The sequence below is a fragment of the Diceros bicornis genome, chromosome 12, assembly GCF_020826845.1.
Source record: "Diceros bicornis minor isolate mBicDic1 chromosome 12, mDicBic1.mat.cur, whole genome shotgun sequence".
NCBI lineage: Eukaryota > Metazoa > Chordata > Mammalia > Perissodactyla > Rhinocerotidae > Diceros > Diceros bicornis.
In genome coordinates, this window is record NC_080751.1 from 76,862,581 (window position 1) to 76,881,309 (window position 18,729).

The following is an 18,729-nucleotide window of genomic DNA, read 5'->3' on the forward strand; positions in this document are numbered from 1 at the left end:
CTTTCCAGCAAAGCCTAATTTCTGCCTTCCTGACCTTTTCTCTTGGGTGCTGTCAAGTGTTTATCATGATCAGAATGCACATTAGCAGAGTTCCTATAGATGGGGGGGTGACGGACCCCATCAGAATGTAAACCGAGAGCCAAAGTGACTCAGGGAATGTGGCAGTAGAGTTGTCCTGTAATAGGCGGGGAAAATGTTCTTAAAAGTCAACTTTAAATTCTTCAAATTAGTTTTTAATTCTGCGGTGCTTTTTTTCTAGTGGAAATAAAATCAGTCTAGAAAGAATCTGTATGCTGTATTCCATTCCTTTTATTTAGGCACACACATAACTAAACATTATACTGGGTAATTTCTTATAATGGAATTAAAGCACTTTAGTACTGATGGAGGCAGTTATTTGACATCCTTTTTGTGTTTTCCTTCATGGTCTTGAAGCCCATTGTTTTTTAGTTTTGATCACTGAGTGTATACAATGAACTAGAAGAGAAGGAAGCAGAAAACTCAAATCAACAAGCCTAGACGCAGAGTAGTCTTTTGTTTGTTTCATCTCTTCAGTGAAATAAGACATAGACTTTCATCACTATTCGTGATTTTTTTCTTTGGGGTAAGGAAATCACCAGGCAAACTAAAAACCACATTCCAGGGGGAAGATACGATCAGTACCTCCATATTTAATTTATAAGAGAGAGTAGCAAAGAAATTGCCGGAATAACCATGACCAGCTCTAGGCAGGCAGGCAGGGCTGCTGAGTCTGGAACATGCTGAGGATGGGTTTTCTCTGTTTCTGGCCCCTTTTTAGACCAAGGCCAATCCTTCAACCTCGACACCTCATTTCTGCCAATTTGCTCCCTTGACTTTGCTCAGTCTATGAACCTCTACATTTCAAGGCCCCATTGACTTGCTCTTTTCCCACCCAGATGCCACAGCAGGAATGTGGAGATGGTGGGCTTCCTTCCTTTGGCCTGCTCGGCCTTGGGAGGGCTGGCCAGGGTCACATAGCTAGTCTTGCCCATCTGGTTCCCCCCCTGAGCCCCGTGGCCCGTCTTGAACTTCAGGGGGTGTCGGCGCTGCATCCCCTTCCCCTCCGAGCGACCTCCTGGAGAAACGCGGGTGGGAGGTGTGACGTCACAGGCCCCAGTCTCCTCTGGGAGAGCTCTGGGCCTACAGGTGTGGGCACCTTCACTCGGGGATCCCGGTGAGTTCCTCCTCTGTAGGTGGAGGCCGCACCTGCCTCTGCAGGTCTCATGGTGCCATCATCACGCATTTCTGTGCTCCTCTTCCCATTACAATTGCTTCCTACCTTTGTGCTTTGCTGCAGAGGCAGCCACCTTCCCTGGGGGGAGGAAATCTTGCCTGTTATGCCTGTTGAGACGTGGTGCCCGGCTCCACGGGACACCTTCCTCGGAAACTTTCAGGATGACTTCACCCTCCAAGATTTGTGCCCTGTGGGCTGGCTTTAGAATTAACCTGGCCACGAGGTGCAGCTCCACCGTCATGCTCTCCCTTGTGGCATACTTCAGGATTCAGTGAGAGGAGTGTCATCTTTTATTCGTGTTATTTGGGTTTTTTCCCGCTCTTGGGTGCTTCTTTCTATTGACGTGTGGATCTCTGCTTGGTTCCCCCTGTTGGGCAGGACTGGGCCAATGCTGTTGTCTGAAGCATCATCTCACCCATTGCCCTGAGCCCAGCTGGCCCACCACCTGTGTGCCCGTTCAGGTCTGTCTGGGCTGGATTCCCACCTGCTGATCCCGAGTCTCACTGGCTGCTGCTGCTTCTCACAGGCGACTGGACTCAAATGCGCTTCACTGTGACTGTGAAATCCTGTGGCTGGCGGATCTGCTGAAAACCTACGCCAAGTCGGGGAATGCACAGGCAGCAGCCACCTGTGAATATCCTAGACGCATCCAGGGACGGTCGGTGGCCACGATCACCCCAGAGGAGCTGGACTGTGGTGAGCGAGCCCCGGGGCCCCCAGATGGGGGACAAGGACCCCACCAGGCACCTGGGCCTGGACCCCCGTGTTGGTGTTCCAGAAGGTGTGGGACGTGCTCTAGCCGAGTCCCAAAAATCAAGTCTTGGTGGGACCTGACAAGGACCTGCCTTTGCAAAGCCCTGCTCTATAGTGTCTATAAGAAACTATTTGGTAATAAACTTGGTTTTATTTTCAGGTTCCCCTGCAAAAACTAACAAAATGAAACACACTGCTACTCGCTCTCCCTCGCTCCTTTCCAAACCTCTGCATGTAAAGGCTGTTGCTGCCTGACCACAGGACTCTTTGGTAGAGCTGGACGTCAGGGTGGGCGACTTCTGGGGCTGGGCTCAGGTGGCTGATTGGTGGTGGCAGCATGCTGCATGTTGATCTGGGTGGTGGCCACACAAAGGTCCATAGCTCAAGTTCATCCAGCTGAGTGCATCCGTGCATTGACTGTATGTATGGATACCTTACTGAAACATCACAAGAAAAGGACAAAACACATCAGATTGTAGGGTAGAATCTTCCTTGTAAATGCCCAAAGTGTTACTCAGCTTTTTCTTTTCTTTTAATTTTAGCACTATTTTGGGGTGCTACAATTAGTTTCTCAAAAGCATTATTATTCTTTTTTAAATATTAAAAAAAAGCTCAATGAAAACTAAAGATCAATACGTTTCATAAACAGCTCCAGCAATAAGGGCACTGGCCTCGTTGACATTTGTGTCCCTTTGTAAACTCCCCTTGGGAACTTGTCTTCCTGTCTTGTGTAGAGGTGACTTGTTTCAATAGTGCTGAGTGTCCGGAGGCGCCCTGGCCGCACGCCCCCATCCGGCTCACTCTGTGCCAGGATCGCTGTTGGGAGTCCTCCCCGTTCACGGTGGGGCCGGCTGGGCTGTGTGCACCTCTTTGACAAGATGCTTTCCTTAGCATTCACTTCCTGGGACAAAGCCGGAGGCCGTGGATGATTGTGCTCCCTGCTGACCTCTGATGGCTGACCCTGCCGGGCACGCCGGGGTCATTTTCCCTGGGCCAATCTTGGGTCTCCTTCTCTTTCTGATAACCGCCTTCGGGATTCCTCATAATTCTCTTCCCGGGGGGTGAGCCATCCTGGCTGCCCTTCCTTCCCCAGCCCAGCTCTGACTTTGTCAATGGGAACCCGGCTCAGGAGGCGAAGGGCAGGAGCGCCTTGAGTGTTCCGTCCAGCACCACAGTGGCCTGGTCAGTGGCGCTGCCTCGAGGACGTGTCCCCCTGCCCCGACTGTCTCTGGAGACCCTCTGTTGCTGCCCTGCCATGCGAGGCCTCCTGGGGCCGGTGGTTTCCTTCTCCAGCTGCTTCACCACCCGGTTGGCTCTGTGTGGGGAGAGCATGTGGAGAAGCAGAGGTTTCCTGAAGTCCCTCAAATTCAACACGCAAAAGAAGAGATGGAAAGTGGGTGAAAGGGTCATTAAAGTGTGGCCAAGGATGCGCAGTGAGAGCCGGAGTTTCTAGAGCCATGGGCAGGGAGAACCGAGGAGCGGCACTGTGGGGGTCGAGGGGGCCTCCTGTCGTGGGCTGCAGGGCACACGGCACCATGAAGATGGGGGGCAACGATTCAGGATCAGGGCGAGTTTGGGCCGGCCCCGTGGCTTAGCGGTTAAGTGCGCACGCTCCGCTGCTGGCGGCCCGGGTTCAGATCCCGGGCGCGCACCGACGTACCGCTTCTCCGGCCATGCTGAGGCCGCGTCCCACATACAGCAACTAGAAGGATGTGCAACCAAGACATACAACTATCTACTGGGGCTTTGGGGGGAAAAAATAAATAATAAAAAAAAAAGGATCAGGGCGAGTTAACCTGGGTGCACGGTGAGTTTGAGGCGTCTCCTTTTGAGCACTGAGCAGTGATAACGATGCGGACCACGTTTTGTACCTGAGACGTCAGATACTGTGACGGCATGTGCACACACACATACGTTTGTGTGTGGGAGTTCGCTTTTTTCTTTCTGTAATTCTCTCAGCAAATGTACCTGGGAGATAGATGAATACCTGAGGCTTTGAGAGGTCAAGTCGCTTCCTGAAGCGTTCCATAGTTAGTAAGTGAGGAGGCAGAGAATAGAATGCCACCTGCCCAGTTGTGAAGCCCAGCATCTCTCAGCTGCGGGGGGGGCTTCAGAGAGGACAGTTACACGGAAGGCCTGGTGTGCAGGAGGGACACACGTCAGTCCTCGGGAGCCATCAGCACTTGGATGGAGAGGAGAACCAGAGTGTGGACAGCTTGCACGAGGAGGCAGGAGGAGGCAGCTCCTTTGGCCCCAGGGTTGTGGGTGAGGGGCCGTGTACACAGGAGGATGAAGGACGAGGATGAAGGACAGCTCTACTGCCCTGCCCTGCTTGGGACGGCTTTCTGTTCTCAGCATTGCTTTAGCTAAGAAGTATTATTTTCTGTTCTTTTATTCACTAAAAACCATTATTCATGGAGTGTCCAGTCACACGGGTGTCATGCTTTCTTGAAAGGTGAGTAGCCCACTGGGGTCATTTTCTGATGCTTGTCTGAGACCACCTCAGTGCCAGCGTCCTCAGTTCTTAGAGGGCGGATCCCTGAGTATTAGACAATGCTATGTAATTCGCACTATAAGATGGTCTCAGTAGAGAAGCCTGTCTGTCATTCTTGAGGGGATGTTTGTGGTTGAGGTACATGTTTGGACACTTGTGATGGTCTCTTGAACCTGAGGGATTTGGTTTGGTTTGGTTTACTCCATGGTTTAACCAAGAAGGTCTCTGTTTCCTTATTGGAACAGAAAGGCCCCGGATCACGTCTGAGCCCCAGGACGCAGATGTCACCTCGGGGAACACGGTGTTCTTCACCTGTAAAGCCGAAGGCAACCCCAAACCCGAGATCATCTGGCTCCGAAACAAGTAAGTTGGGTGTTGGACGGATGCCATCGGGCATCTGGTGTTGTGATTCTCACAGTCTGTCTGGTGCTTTGTCTGCTGGACGGCACCACCCCACCACCCTTCAGACCCCGCCTCAACTCTTTCTTCCTCTTCTATGGAGGAAAGAATATAAAGGAGGAAACATTGTTTCTGCATCTTCCCTGCTTTGAAATAGCAGGTGCGCCTGGGAGACAGACGTCTCTGCCGTCTCAGGCCTCCATGACCCGAGTCCCTGAGTCTCGTCATGTGAAGGGCCAGCACGCTCTCCTTGTCACCTGCAGTGGTTGGCAATAAAGGGGCAGCAGGTCACTCCCTCCTCCTGGGTTGGGAACGGGAGGGAAACTCAGTTCTTCTCTACCCGTCCACTTTCTTTGGCCAGAGGCTGTGGTGACTGGTCAGTGGAGACCTCACACCTGGAGCCTTGGGACCAGTCCTCACTGGACGGGGGTCCTCCCTGCTGGGGACAGTGTCCACAGGGAGACTCTGTCAAGTGAATACAGTGTACTTGGCTCCCGTGTGAGTTGGTTTGTCCCCTGAAACAAAGGTCGCTTCCTTCCGCAAGCATTTTGGTGTGGGGAGCAGAGCATAGGTCAGACCTGTGGTTAGTCGGCTCGGTGGGGTCCTGGGGTCAGACCATGGAGGGTCATGTGCTAAGTGCGGCACGTTGAAGCTTGCATTTTGAACTGAATCCTTGGAAAGAAATTCTCAACCTGAGACCACCTTATCATCTCTTCCCATGTTTATTGCACGAGGACTCCGACACGCACTCATGTATGAGCAGAATGCTCGCTGTGGGTCTTGGCACTCAGCATTTCCTCTCAGAGCTTGCTGGCCATGTTTAGTCATGATGGAGCAAGGAGGACATCTCCAGAGATCGGAGCCCAGACACTGACTGAGTCATCGTCCCTTCCAGCCCTGGGCCAGACTCCCAGCGGAAACATGGCTGGCTCTTGAATCAAGCAGTGTTTGCAGAAAATCAAACGGGAGCAGTGAGCTGGGCGTTAGAGGGTTTTTAGGTGCAGAAGCAGAAGACGTCTTCCTGCTTATGAAGACGAGGAGGCTGGTGCTAGGCCTGGATTTGTTGTTGTCTTGGCTGAGCTGACACTGGACTTGGTCCCAGCACTGTGCAGGGAATGTAAGATGCTGTCCCAGTCTTCAGACCTCTCATTACCTTGCATAGCTCTGAAGGCGATGAGATTTAAGATCCAGAGTATAACCCTGGAGGAATTCTGAAATATTATGAAGTGTGCATTGAAAGGGCAGAGAAGCATAAATTTGGCTCAAGCTCATAACTACTTTTTCTAAATGAACAAATTGATATTAAAAGTTAAATCGCAGAGCCAGTCATGACAGAGTGAGAGCCAAAACTCCAGGCTTGATGTCTAATGTGGGGCTGTGCCCTCCACCTGCCAGAGTCTGTGGGCCAGCCCCACCTGAGAGCCAGCCCCACCTGGGAGCCAACCCCACCTGCAGGCTTGTCCCACCTGAGAGCCTGCCCCACCTGAGAGCCAGCCCCACCTGAGAGCCTGCCTCACCTGAGAACCTGCCCCAATGTAGGCCAGGCCCACCTGGGAGCCAACCCCACCTGCGGGCCTGTCCCACCTGAGAGCCTGCCCCACCTGAGAGCCTGCCTCAGCTGCTGGCAGACACTGTTTATGGAGGGAACTGGGCGACATCAGTAAGAGTCACTTGTGGGGCCTGAGGTGACTTGCTTCCATCCAGAAAACCTTGCTAATGAGGACAAGTTTCACTTTTGGTGGTTTGGTGTAGGTAGAGGAAGGCGGGTGGGGACCAGGTTGGGGTCGCTGCCACACGACAGGGTCTGTAGTCTGGGCACTGCCTTAGGTTTCTGAGCAATGTCTGACGGGAAATGCCTTCAAACTAGGACGGTTTTGTTCTGTGGACTTATGTAATCTTTTGCATTTAGTCACGTAAATGTTTTTACCCTGTTATCTTGAATTAATTTGTCAGAAACAAAGGAAATTTTTCCTTTGAATTTTTTCCCACTGTGTTTATTTTTTCCCCTTTGGAATGGAGACCACTTTAAAACATTTATAGATTGAACGTGTAGATAATAAAAGTAAAGATTTAAATTAATTAGAGATGCAAATGCATAGGCACATTTCCCAGAAATGCCAATTAGGTCAGAGGCTGTTAGGAAGGAAATGTTTCTTGGGAAGGCAAGACGGCACCATCTGCATCTCTGTGTGTGTGGGGTGCACTTGGACGCCGGGTCCTGGTGCCGGGACCCAGACCTTCCGCTGGGATTGGGTGTTTCTTTGTGCCTTAAGAATTTGAGCACCCAGATTTCTGTCTTTACAGTAATGAGCTGAGTATGAAGACAGATTCCCGCTTAAACTTGTTGGACGATGGAACTCTGATGATCCAAAACACACAGGAGACAGACCAGGGCATTTACCAGTGCATGGCGAAAAACGTGGCCGGAGAGGTGAAAACACAGGAAGTGACCCTCAGGTACTTCGGGTCTCCAGGTACGTGGACAGCGTCTCACACAAGGGGTCCTTCCAGAACAGTCCTTCCTCGCAGTTCGCTTCCTCTGTTTCTTGCATGGTAAATACTCTGTAAATACGAACAAATGCTGATGTCTCCAGGTGAAGCTCCAGTGGCAGGGTCAGCCCACGAGAAAATCGGGTGATTTCCGACCAGTGCCCCAGTCCACGGTCACCCCCTAATACAGGACGGGCACTCAGAGTGGACAGTTGAGGCCGGTGGTGCTGTGAGCACAGCTGTCAGAGGGAAGGCATAGAGAGTCGTGTGCCCCTCCACCCACCCACTCCTTCCACTCACCCTCGTCTGAAGGGGCTTCTGCCAGCTCTTGCTGTTTGGCAGTGGGGGTCTCTATTGTGCTGAGGGCTCTGGTTATTGAAAAAGAAGCCAAAAATCTGGATTTTTATGCAAAATTCCTATGTCTAAAATATTGGCACCTGGTCTAAAGAGACTGTCTGAGCCAAAGGAAGCACAGCCATGGCCTGGAAGCGGTTTGAGTCCCACCCAGTTGCAAACCCTGCTCTTGCTGACGTGTTGAATCTGCAAGCTTTGGTCAGAAGAGGGACTGGCCCGTGGAGAAGAGTTGAGTGGAGTGATCTCTCGCCCTGCTGTTGGAAATAGCACGGGCCGCTGTGGCGCCTCCCTGGGTCCACGTTCCCTCTCCGTGGGTGGGCCAGCAGAGTCCTGTTTCTTACCCAGGACACGTTGCACCTGTACCTGCCTCTTTGAAGCCTTCCCACCCACCCTCAGCGTCACACGTTAGTCATTCTGGGTCTGTGTGCCCTGGGGGTTTATATTTCAGGCTATTTTGATACCTGTTGGATGGCAGTGTAAATGGCTTGTGTGTGTTTCTTTGTTTAGATTCTTAGCTCCTTAGAAACTAGTCTGGTCTTTGTATTTCATAAGGCCAGATTTAACATGACAGGTTCTACAGATGCCCTCAAGGCGGCTTTGACTTGCGTGTTCTTATCCCTGTGAACAGCTTCACGATCTCTCCTCCGCCATTCTGCTAGAAATGCTAATGTTAAATGTCATTTCTGTGTTTTCTATAATTGGATGTTACTTAGATATTTGATTAATAGGGCTTAAACATTAACAGACATTAGAAGATGTAAAAAAGTCTCTCCTGTCTCTTTCCTTCACTGAATTCCTGTCTCCGCTCCCATTTCCCCAAATTACTAACAGCAGTTTCTCCTTCATCCTTCTAGAAAAGTTGTCAGCATATGCAAGGCCAGTGGTTTTTTTTACTTACCACATCTTAGAGGTCTTTCATTTCAGTACACAAGGGTCTTCTTACTCTTTCCTTTTTACAGCTGCAAAGAATTCCATCATCTAGATGTAACACAATGTATTTAACTAGTTCCTTTTTGGAGCACATTTAGATTTTTTCCAAATTTTTTGCTGTCGCAGGTCCACATCCCTATATCCAAAACCCCTTGTGCCAGATATTGTTTGAAATTCAGAAATTTGGGGAATTTTTTCAGAAGGGCCACATGGTACATAATCCATTCACTGACTTATACATCCTATAGTCAATACATTATCATCCTCTAGCAAGTGTGTGGCTATTCACGGTAAGTGGAATCAATGAGGAGTCTAAGTAGCCTCATGCCAGACAGATCAAGGTTTGTAAACAAATAAGTTACAAAAAATATTTTGTTTTTGTAGCTTTTTGGATTCCAGAATTGTAGATAAGGATGTTGGCCCAAAGAATCAACACAGCAGTAAAAAAGCCTCTTCTTTGTACATATGTCGTTCTATGTGCTTGTAAAAATATTACCTTCCTAGCCGAGTAATTTCTGGGCAAAAGGGTGATGAATTTTAGTTTTATTGAATGTGGCCACGTTACTCTCCAGGTGAACAGCTTACACCCCACCCAACCTGTGAGAGTTCTGTTTCCTTACAAACTCACCCACAAAACACATTAATAAGTGTCTGGATTTTTTTTTTCCTACATTTAGAGTGGAAAAATAATAGTGTAGTTTTAATTTGAATTTTTCCTTTTGTGAGGGAAATTGGTTATTTTTGTAAGTTCTAAATACACTTCAAAAACAATGTCTTATACCAGTAAGAACTAATAGCAAGGTTTAATAAGATCGACATAGTGTATTTAGAATAAACAAAAGCAAGAATTCTCCGTGGATTTCTGTCCGTGTCTAAAGAAGAAATAGATTTTACCATCAGTCAGAGTTGCTGACTGCTCTCTCGACCCTCGAGTGACCACTTTTACTGTCTGCGCATTCCTTTAAACAAGGAAAAAGACAAGAAAGTATGCAGTTAAATTGTTGTTTTACTTATTTTAGAGGTCAACAGATAGAATGAGTAGGTGAAAACAGAAAAATTCAAGCAAACAGCTCTTGCTAAACTGAAGGAGATTAATTCAGAATTTGTGTTTCATTGTGACAGCGAGACCTGCTTTTGTAATCCAGCCACAGAACACGGAGGTGCTGGTGGGGGAGAGCGTCACCCTGGAGTGCAGCGCCACTGGCCACCCCCCCCCGAGGATCACCTGGACCAAAGGGGACCGGACGCCCGTGCCTGTGGACCCTCGAGTGAGTATCACTCCTTCTGGCGGACTTTATATACAGAACGTCGTGCAGGAGGACGGCGGGGAGTACGCCTGCTTCGCCTCCAACAGCCTCGGGAGCATCCACGCCACGGCCTTGATCATCGTCCAGGGTGAGACCCCGTACTCGGGCGGCAGACCCTGTCTCCCCGCGCGGTGCTCCCCGCGTGCCCACGCTCGGGCCGGTCTCTGTGTGCCCAGGCTCAGGCCGGCTTTCTTCCGCCCCGGCTCCCGTTCCCACCCTGGTCCTCCTGGCCCCTCAACCGGCTTTATTGTTACCCGTCGCACTTACTACCATCTGTCATGTTTCTTGAGGCTTGATGACAGGTTTATTTTCTGAATGGAAGCTTCAGGAGGACAGGGGCTTCATTTTTCGGCTGTGTTATCCATAGCACCCGGAGCACCTGGCGTGTCCGACGTTTGTTGAGTGCATGAGTGTGTGCATGCGGGTGTGCATGTGTGTTAATCAGTAAGTCTTGCACACATCTTGGAATTTCCCTAGGAAATTCTTAGCATAGGATGCTAAGAGTATGTTATAGTTTTAAGACTTAATGCTGTGCATTACCAAATTCCTTAATTGACTCTATAATGAGTTTCTTAGTTTTTAAATAAATTAAAGTGGGACAGTTGTGGGGAAGCTCTAAGACAGTACAGAAGTGCAGCATGCAGAGAAATTCATTCTTTCCCCAATCTTCTCTCTTCACCAACTCTTCCTGCCTCCAGCAGAGGCCACTTCACTCCCAGTCTGTATCCAGCCCCGGCCTTCTGCACACGGAGCAGCAGGTCACCTCGTGTTCACGTTGTTGTTGTGGTTGTTACTCTTATAAAAGCAGAATCATACTCGATATACTATCCTGTAACTTATTTTTTTCACCCAATAATAATATTAAAATAAGTCTTACTGTGCACAGTTGTACTAGATGACATTTTTTAACTCTTGGCAGATGCTAATTTGGGTTGAGGAGTGAGATGAATCTCTAAGTCAGCCCTGCTTCCACAAGTGAAATAAGACGTTGTCTGTAGCCTGTATGTTGTAGCTACAGTGTTAGTAAATGAACAGACTCTGTGCACGCTTCCTCAGCGTGGTGCCGAGCCGCCCATCATCAGGTGTTCTGCTGCTGCACATCCTCTCACTGGGAAGTGTCTCGTAGATACATCTCCTAGACGAGCTGCTCACGGATCCTGCCCCAGCAGGAGGGTGTCCGGCAGAACCCTGTCGTTCTCGCCTTATTATGGGTGCACCTCCCTCTGGGGAAGGAAGACAGCAGTGTTGTTTGTGCCACATCGTTACCCAAAGCTGTCTTTTAAATGTCATGTTCCCAATGTTTTTTCTTCCGGAAGCTCTTCCTCAGTTCACTGTGACCCCTCAGGACAGAACAGTTATTGAGGGTCAGACGGTTGATTTCCAGTGCGAGGCAAAGGGCTACCCGCAGCCGGTCATCGCCTGGACAAAAGGAGGTAAGACATGACCCTGTGTCCTGGCTCCGTCACCCTGCTCCCTCCCTCGGGACACACACTCAGGAGACCAGTCTGTCTTCCCCTCATCCAGGCGAACCTCAAATTCTCTGGACGGGCCGAGCGATGGCAGAACCCAGCACGACCCAGGCGCTGGGGAGGGACAAAGGTGTCTGCGTGTCCCGGCCATGGCCATCGTGGCGGGACACTCGGAGATCCGTCCTTATTGAAGGGGCTTGGGTGTGGCCTTCTGCTTTCTCAGGCCCAGCTCCTCCCAGATGGTCTCTGTGTCTTGTCCTTAATGTACACTTAATTGGCATCTTGAGTGAAATGTAACAACATGTAGGCTAGAACTTCCTGGAAACCGGCAATGGGACATATTTTTTAAACTTTGCTGTCCCTAAATTCCCTGATTTCTTGTGTCATTTCTCCATCTGCTGTTGTTGACTGTTGATCACTTTAATCCTCTGGGTCTGATCCCAGCCCTCTTCTCCAGCTGGTAAACCACTGGCCACATGCCTGATGAAGGCACAGCCCATTCCCCTGGGGTGACAGCAACCTGGCCGGGCAGGTTGGGGTGAGAGCAGGTGGCCAGGCTGGTGGACCTCAGATTCTGTCCTGGGATAGAGACGGGTGGCCTTGAGAACCTTGAGTGATCCCCACCTTGAACCAAAAGGCAGCTCCCCTCTTCGTCCCCTGAGGGGCACTTTCCAGGATCCTGGGTGGAGACCTGCATGGGCACCTACGCCCTGGACCTCCCTCCTCGGCAGGAGGGCTCCGCCCCAAGAGGAACGGTTAGGGCCTTCCTGGGGTCCTTTGCCTTTGGATAACTCTGGCCCCCCATCCTCTTCCCAGCCCTGTCCTCCGACACCCAGCCTGGGACTAGCCTCTCCAGGACCCGGGTGTGAGCCGCCTGCACGCCCTGCCGTCCTGGCTCCTGTCTACCTTGCTCTTGTCTCTCTGCCCCTCACCCCCTCCCGGGGAGTTTCTTGGGGGCAGGGACCGTGCTGCTTATCCGTGAACTGGCACATCGCACAGGCATGTAACGGCGTCTGCGGTGAATGACCGTTTGCTGACCGGAGTCCAGGACGGGTTATTCTGGGCCCTAACTCAGGCAGAGACAAGTTTGTGCAATCCTTTCCCTTTCTCAGATGGAGTTTTGCCTGACCCCGGGTTTTCCCTCTCCTGCCTGTAGTAACGCCCCCGTGTGTCCACGCCTTTCAGGGAGCCAGCTGTCGGTGGACAGGCGGCACCTGGTCCTGTCGTCGGGAACGCTCCGGATCTCGGGCGTGGCCCTCCACGACCAGGGCCAGTATGAATGCCAGGCCGTCAACATCATCGGCTCCCAGAGGGTCCTGGCGCACCTGACGGTACAGCCCAGAGGTACGCGGCGGTGGGTCCTTCCCGGTGGGCCTCGCTGCTCTGTGCGGACGGTTGGGGGGAGGACAGGCTCTCCACCCCCTCACAGTGCTGTTGCTTCTCAGGGCTTGCTCCTCCTCTTTGAGTGACTGTCCCTCGTCGTCGTCTCCCCAAGGGGTTTACGTCGTAGCTCGTTAAGTCTCACTCACGTTCCCAGCAAGAACACTTATTTATTTCTTAATGATGCTTGGACTGAACTCTGATAAGGCCGACTTCTCAAAGAAAAATCGATTGGTTTTTCCTTGGCTAGTTGCTGTCACTTTGAGGAGGGCTGTTCTTCACCGCCTTGTCTGGGAGGTTATTGAAGCAACGCTGGGTCTGATGACGTCGGCAGACCCGTGAGCAGACCGGTGTCTCGCAGGCGTGATTCTTCTCCTGTTTGCCCTCCCATAGTTCGCCCCCCTCTGCCTTCTGTCCTTCTCCGGTGCCCCCTGACTGTTCCCTCCACCCAGAAGGACCTGGGGCAGCGCCCAGCTGAGGGCTGAGGCCTGCGGAGGGTCCCTCCTGTGAGAGCTGGGGCCAGGAAGAGGCTCCCCTCCCACGTCTGTTCTCACCGGCTTGCCTGGCTCTGGGTTTATGGGTTTGCCCTTCTGGCTCCTGCCTGGGCAGGACTCTGGGTGGCCTGCTGGGTGATGGTGTGTGGAGGGTCCCTGAAAGGCTGCCCGCTGTTGGCCAGGTCCCTCACTCTCTCAAGCGTGTGTTTCTGTCCCCAACCATCAAGCACTCTTGGGGTCCTGTACATCCCCACCCCTCTCCTGGGGTCATGGGGCCATTGGACTCGGCAGCTCTGTCCCTTCCGCTCCTTCACTCTGGGCAGACACAGCTGGGAGGGAGGCAGAGAGATGCCCGGCTGTGGCCGAGAGTTCTCAGTGCTCTGGGTCTGCCCTGATGGAGGGGAAGGGGGCCTTTGCCCTTTTGAAGCTTTTTAGTGTAAATTACGAGTTTTCCTGGGTTTTCTACGTTTGTCAGCTGGGTATCCCTTGCCTTCCAGTCACCCCGGTGTTTGCCAGCACCCCGAGCGACATGACGGTGGAGGTGGGCAGCAACGTGCAGCTCCCATGCAGCTCCCAGGGGGAGCCGGAGCCCGCCATCACCTGGAACAAGGTAAGAGCCCTGCTGCGGGAAGGTGGCAGGGCAGCTGCCACCCACTCGCCTCATCTGCAGACTTTCTATAGCAGAGGAAAACATCCAGACTGTAAGCCTTGAGTGAAAACATGCTGAGGGCATCCTTTCTCATAAAAACGGAGTGAGACCAACAAACTCCAGTCTCCTTTTCACGTCCTTCTCCGTGACAAAGCCGAAGGAAACCTTCTTGTTAGATCCTCGGTCCCATAATCAGTAGAGAAGGTTGTTTTGTTGTTATTTCATTTTTCTGTATTGTTTTTATTAAGCACAATATAAAAATGTGAAACAGTGTTAAAACATTATTAAGGATTGTTTTATTATGAAAAGTGACCCCCGTGGAGACGGCTGGCCATGTGCAGTGCTCCCCTTGGAAGGAGGTATGGGCTCTGGGCCTGGGGAAGCATCGGCCTCCCCACGTTCCTCACTGCTGCCGTCTTCTGCGCTCTGCCAGAACCACACGGGGCTGCCCCCGCGTGCGCCCGAGCGCTTGTTCTCGCCCCCGATGTGGTTCAGGCATCTCTGGATGCCTCTGTGCCTCAGCATAGAGCCTATCCCATGGGGGTCCCTGTGTGCCCACTGTCCACACACACACCATGGGAAATCCCACTAGCACCGTCTGTGTCTAGATCTTCTCTGGATCTTTTGCAAGCGTGTAAGAAAAGTTTAGTTTACCCTGCTGAGTTGGTATTGGGCCAGTCGAATGAAATGTCCTTCTCTTTCCACTTTTGCGTGGGTCTGAGCAGAGTCTCCATGGCGTTTCCATGATGAGGCCCCTCCCCCCTAGGAAGACAACTTCTTCATCTTGTTCCTACTATTATTTCTATTCCGTTTTGCTGCAGGACGGGGTTCAGGTGACAGAAAGTGGGAAGTTTCACATCAGCCCCGAGGGGTTCTTGACCATCCACGATGTTGGGACCGCGGACGCAGGCCGCTATGAGTGCGTGGCCCGGAATACCATTGGGCAGGCCTCGGTCAGCATGGTGCTCAGCGTCAACGGTAAGACTTCTCACGTGAGCCTCTCCTGCACGCTCATCCCATTGCCTCTGCTCAGAGGCCCCAGAAGGAAAGCACACAGGCCCCCACTGCAAGTCCAGCCTGATTAGTTCAGGAGTTTTAGGATTATTAGAAGACAGCGCACCCCTAATTTGCAGGGGAGGACACCGGGGCCCAGAGGAGCAGAGCCGCCTGCTCAGCATTACACACCCGGTGGTGGCCGGGCCAGGCTGGCTCTCTGAGCCACTCCTTCCTGCTGCTCTGAGACCACAAGCCACTGTGGTCGGTTCGCTCAGAGGAGCTTTCCTGGCTGTTGATTTGGTGGTTGGTTTAATGGTCGTCCAAACCCATCCACACCCATTGCAATCTGGCAACGTGTAATTACAGTCACCATTTGGCAAAAGTACGGCTGCAATTATTGCTTTAAGAGAGTCTGTGCTCCTTCCTCTGCTTTCTCTCTCTTGGATGTGGCCGTGTGTATCCTGGGCTGTGTTAGGTCCTGAGAGTCTTCACTATAAATCTTCAGATAATCACGGACAATTCCCTTCCCAGGTCCAGCTGCCAGCCCTTCAGCCGTACTGACCCCGCCTCTGTGTCTGCCCTGGCACATCTCATGCAGTGTCACAGGGGAAAAACAACATTACTGTAACATGAGTTAGTTATATATGAAATTTAAGAAGTGTCTCCCACCCGGAATCCCACCCCTAAGAAATAACCACTCTTAACATTTTAGTGAATTTCCTCTAATTTTTTTTTAAGATACAGAGATAAATGTTTACGGATTATTTTTCTATGATCACTGCTTACAGAAAAACAAATTCAATATAAATCATGGGTAATGAAACATTAGAGTCCTAAAATTATGTAAAATTGTCTGCTTCGTTTGTCTAACACTTGGCATAAAATTATTAAGTTCCAAAAATAGTAAATTTGGGCTCTGTTTAAGGTACATAAAAATAGGGCTCTGCCTAGGGAAAATGCTTTCCAGCTCTTTGAACACAAATGTGTAAATATCTCAGGTACGCAGAGTGGCTGGTCAGCTCACAAACTGTGTGCCTCTGTGTGTCGGACAGTGACTTGGATTAGCAGAGTGTGGGAAGATGGCCTGCCCGGGGCTCTCTGCTCAGGGCAGACTGTCCTTCCCTCCCACAGATGCCTGAGGGTGCATGTCAGGCTCTGCCCTGGGCCCTAGGGATACTGGAGTGAGCAAGACCAACTAGACCCTCGGACTCAGTGCTGAGATGCTGGTGTGGGGAAGTGAATAAGAAACAGTAAAATGAGTAGTTAGGCTTGAATGGCGAGCGCTCTACAGAAGCAGGGGCAGGGGGAGGTAGAGGGTCCTTAGATGGGGTGTTAGGGGGAGACCGCCCTGCGTGTGTCAGTTTTGAGAGGCAGAGATTGGGATGGGAGCCACCGACCCAGGAGATGAGCGGGTGATGCCCGAGGTCAGGACCAGCCGCATGCCCCAGGGTGAGAGAGGACTGGGGGGGGGAGATGGGCTGTCCCAGGGACCTTGTTAGCCGTGCTGTGGAGTTGGTTTTTATTCCAAATATGATGAGAAGCCACTGGAAAGTTCTGAGCAGGGGAGTGCCATAAGCAGTCTGCTTTTCTAAAAGGTGACTTTGTTGTGGTGAAGGACTGCATGGGGTGAGGTGTGAGGGCAAGGAGAGAGGAGGTGCTGGTTCTCCCCCATTCGGCTTGGGTAATTTGGGCGTCATTTACTGAGGCTTCAGAGACCATCAAGGTAGAAGCCAGACTGGGGAAGAGACACATCAGTTGCTCTGTTGGCACACAATAAGGTTGAATGCTAGAGATGTGAGTCTGGAGCTCAGAGGAGAGTTCAGATAGACAGCCGGCTGGTTACTATGCCCTGGCTGCTCCAGCAGGCAGAGACCTGGCAGGGAAAAGACACTCTAAAATGGACCAAAACGGATGAGACAGCATCAGGAATCAAGAATGATGAATAGTCAAATTCTGTGCGCCTGTCAGTCAAAGGAAGAGAGAGAATGAGCCTGAGACTGGAAAGGAGTCCTTGTGAGGCAGGAAGGAGTAGATCCCAGTCAGGAGAGGGTGTATCCAGGCAGGAGGGAGTGTATTCAGTCAGGAGGGAGTATTCTTGGACCAAGTGAAGGAAACATTTCAATAAGGGCATTTTCAACCATGTCAACTTCTGTAGAAAGGTTTAGTGTGAAGAAAGAAAGCACCGGTGGTCTTGTTAAGATGTATGTTGGTGACCTGGCAGGAGCCACTTCAGAAGATAAAGATAAAAGATTGGTTTGATTATTTTATTATTTTACTTAGCAAACTCTTAAGTGCTGGAAAGTATTAAGTGAAAGAGAAATGAGGAACCTAGAGACAGAGCAGTAGCTTCAGAGATTACAGGTGGAGTCTTGTGTGCATGTGTGTGTGTGTGCGCGCGTCTCTGTGTGTGTGTGCATGTGTACATGTGTGTGTGCCCGCGTGCATGTTTGTGCCTGTGTGCATACGTACGCGTGTGCCGGTGTGCACAAGCATGTGTGTGTGCATGTGTGCCAGTGCCTGTGTGTGTATATGTGTAGTGTGTGTATGCATTGTGTGCACTCGTGCCTGTGTGCATGTATGTGCACTCATGTGTGTGCATGCGTTGTGTGTGCACACAGATGAAGTATAATGATAGCAGTGGAATGGCACTGACAGCAGTGACACAGATCCGTCCACGAGGGTATGGGATGTTGGAGGGAACAAAGTCTTTGAAAGGGTGAGCGGGTTGAGATCCAGCCATCCATGGAGAGTTTGACCCTTGATGAGAAGACCAGCAAAACCCACCTGGGTTTAAAACGTCTTGCTCTGTGCCCAGCAGACCGGCCACTCAGGTTGGCCTGAGTTAACACCTCCCCTGTGTGTGATGCTTTGGTAAAAGAAGTTCAATGTTTTACGTTATAACTACTTTTCCCCTCTGCTTTCATGGGGTGTCACACGATTTCAAATATTAAAAGTCTGTAATTTCCATTCTGTTTGAAAACAGCTTCTAGCAGAATTTGTGTTAAGTAATTTAAGATTTGGTGTGAAAAATAGAAATAGCATTTGGAGAAAAGTATGCCTCAGGTCTGCATGATGGAGTGTCTAGACGTTACTTTATGAGTAACTTGTGTAGTATCTTTCCGGTAATGTGCGACTTCATGTTTTTCTAGTTCCTGATGTCAGTCGAAATGGAGATCCATTTGTAGCCACATCAATTGTTGAAGCAATTGCAACTGTTGACAGAGCTATAAACTCAACCCGGACACACTTGTTTGACAGGTATTGTGGAGAAGTCAGCAGAGTTCTGGCCCTCATCTCACTTAGCTTCTGGGGGGTTTAGAGAACGCGTGCAGCTCCGGTGCACAGAGTTTTGACTGTGTCATCTGATTTAAAAATAGTAAACAACGTTGGCATCCGCTTTTCTGGGGCTGAAGATGACAGAAAGTCCTTTCCCAGGAGAAGCTGAACTATGATTCACAAATAAAACATTTTTTTAAGATTTCAACATGTTCTTTTGGCTAATTCCTAAATGATTTGGCAAAAACAAAATATTTCACAAGCCATAGTGTATTTGCTCATGCTGGTAATTCCAAAGTGTTTTTTCTGCATCTTAATTGAAAAAGAATATCTGTGCTTTCTCTATTGACTTAATTAACTGTTTGTTTTTAGTGTCTTTTGGTTGTGTGTTTGTCTTGTTGCCTTCCACTGGGGATGAGTAAGGTACAGTACCTCCTGTCTGTAGAAAAGTAGCGACAGAAATAGCAAATGCAATAATTATAT

General features: G+C 50.5%; 1 protein-coding gene across 2 annotated transcripts in view; it reads left to right on the plus strand.

Annotated features, from left to right (window-relative positions):
• PXDN (peroxidasin) overlaps positions 1–18,729 on the plus strand; it is an 88,159-nt gene that overhangs the window by 51,527 nt on the left and 17,903 nt on the right. For both annotated transcript variants that reach the window (XM_058551870.1, XM_058551869.1), the window contains 9 exons: positions 1,782–1,951; positions 4,748–4,865; positions 7,206–7,375; positions 9,798–10,070; positions 11,299–11,415; positions 12,637–12,795; positions 13,823–13,935; positions 14,796–14,952; positions 18,120–18,228. In XM_058551870.1, coding sequence (XP_058407853.1) covers positions 1,782–1,951; positions 4,748–4,865; positions 7,206–7,375; positions 9,798–10,070; positions 11,299–11,415; positions 12,637–12,795; positions 13,823–13,935; positions 14,796–14,952; positions 18,120–18,228 — 1,386 coding nt within the window. The remainder of the gene's footprint in view (positions 1–1,781; positions 1,952–4,747; positions 4,866–7,205; positions 7,376–9,797; positions 10,071–11,298; positions 11,416–12,636; positions 12,796–13,822; positions 13,936–14,795; positions 14,953–18,119; positions 18,229–18,729) is intronic.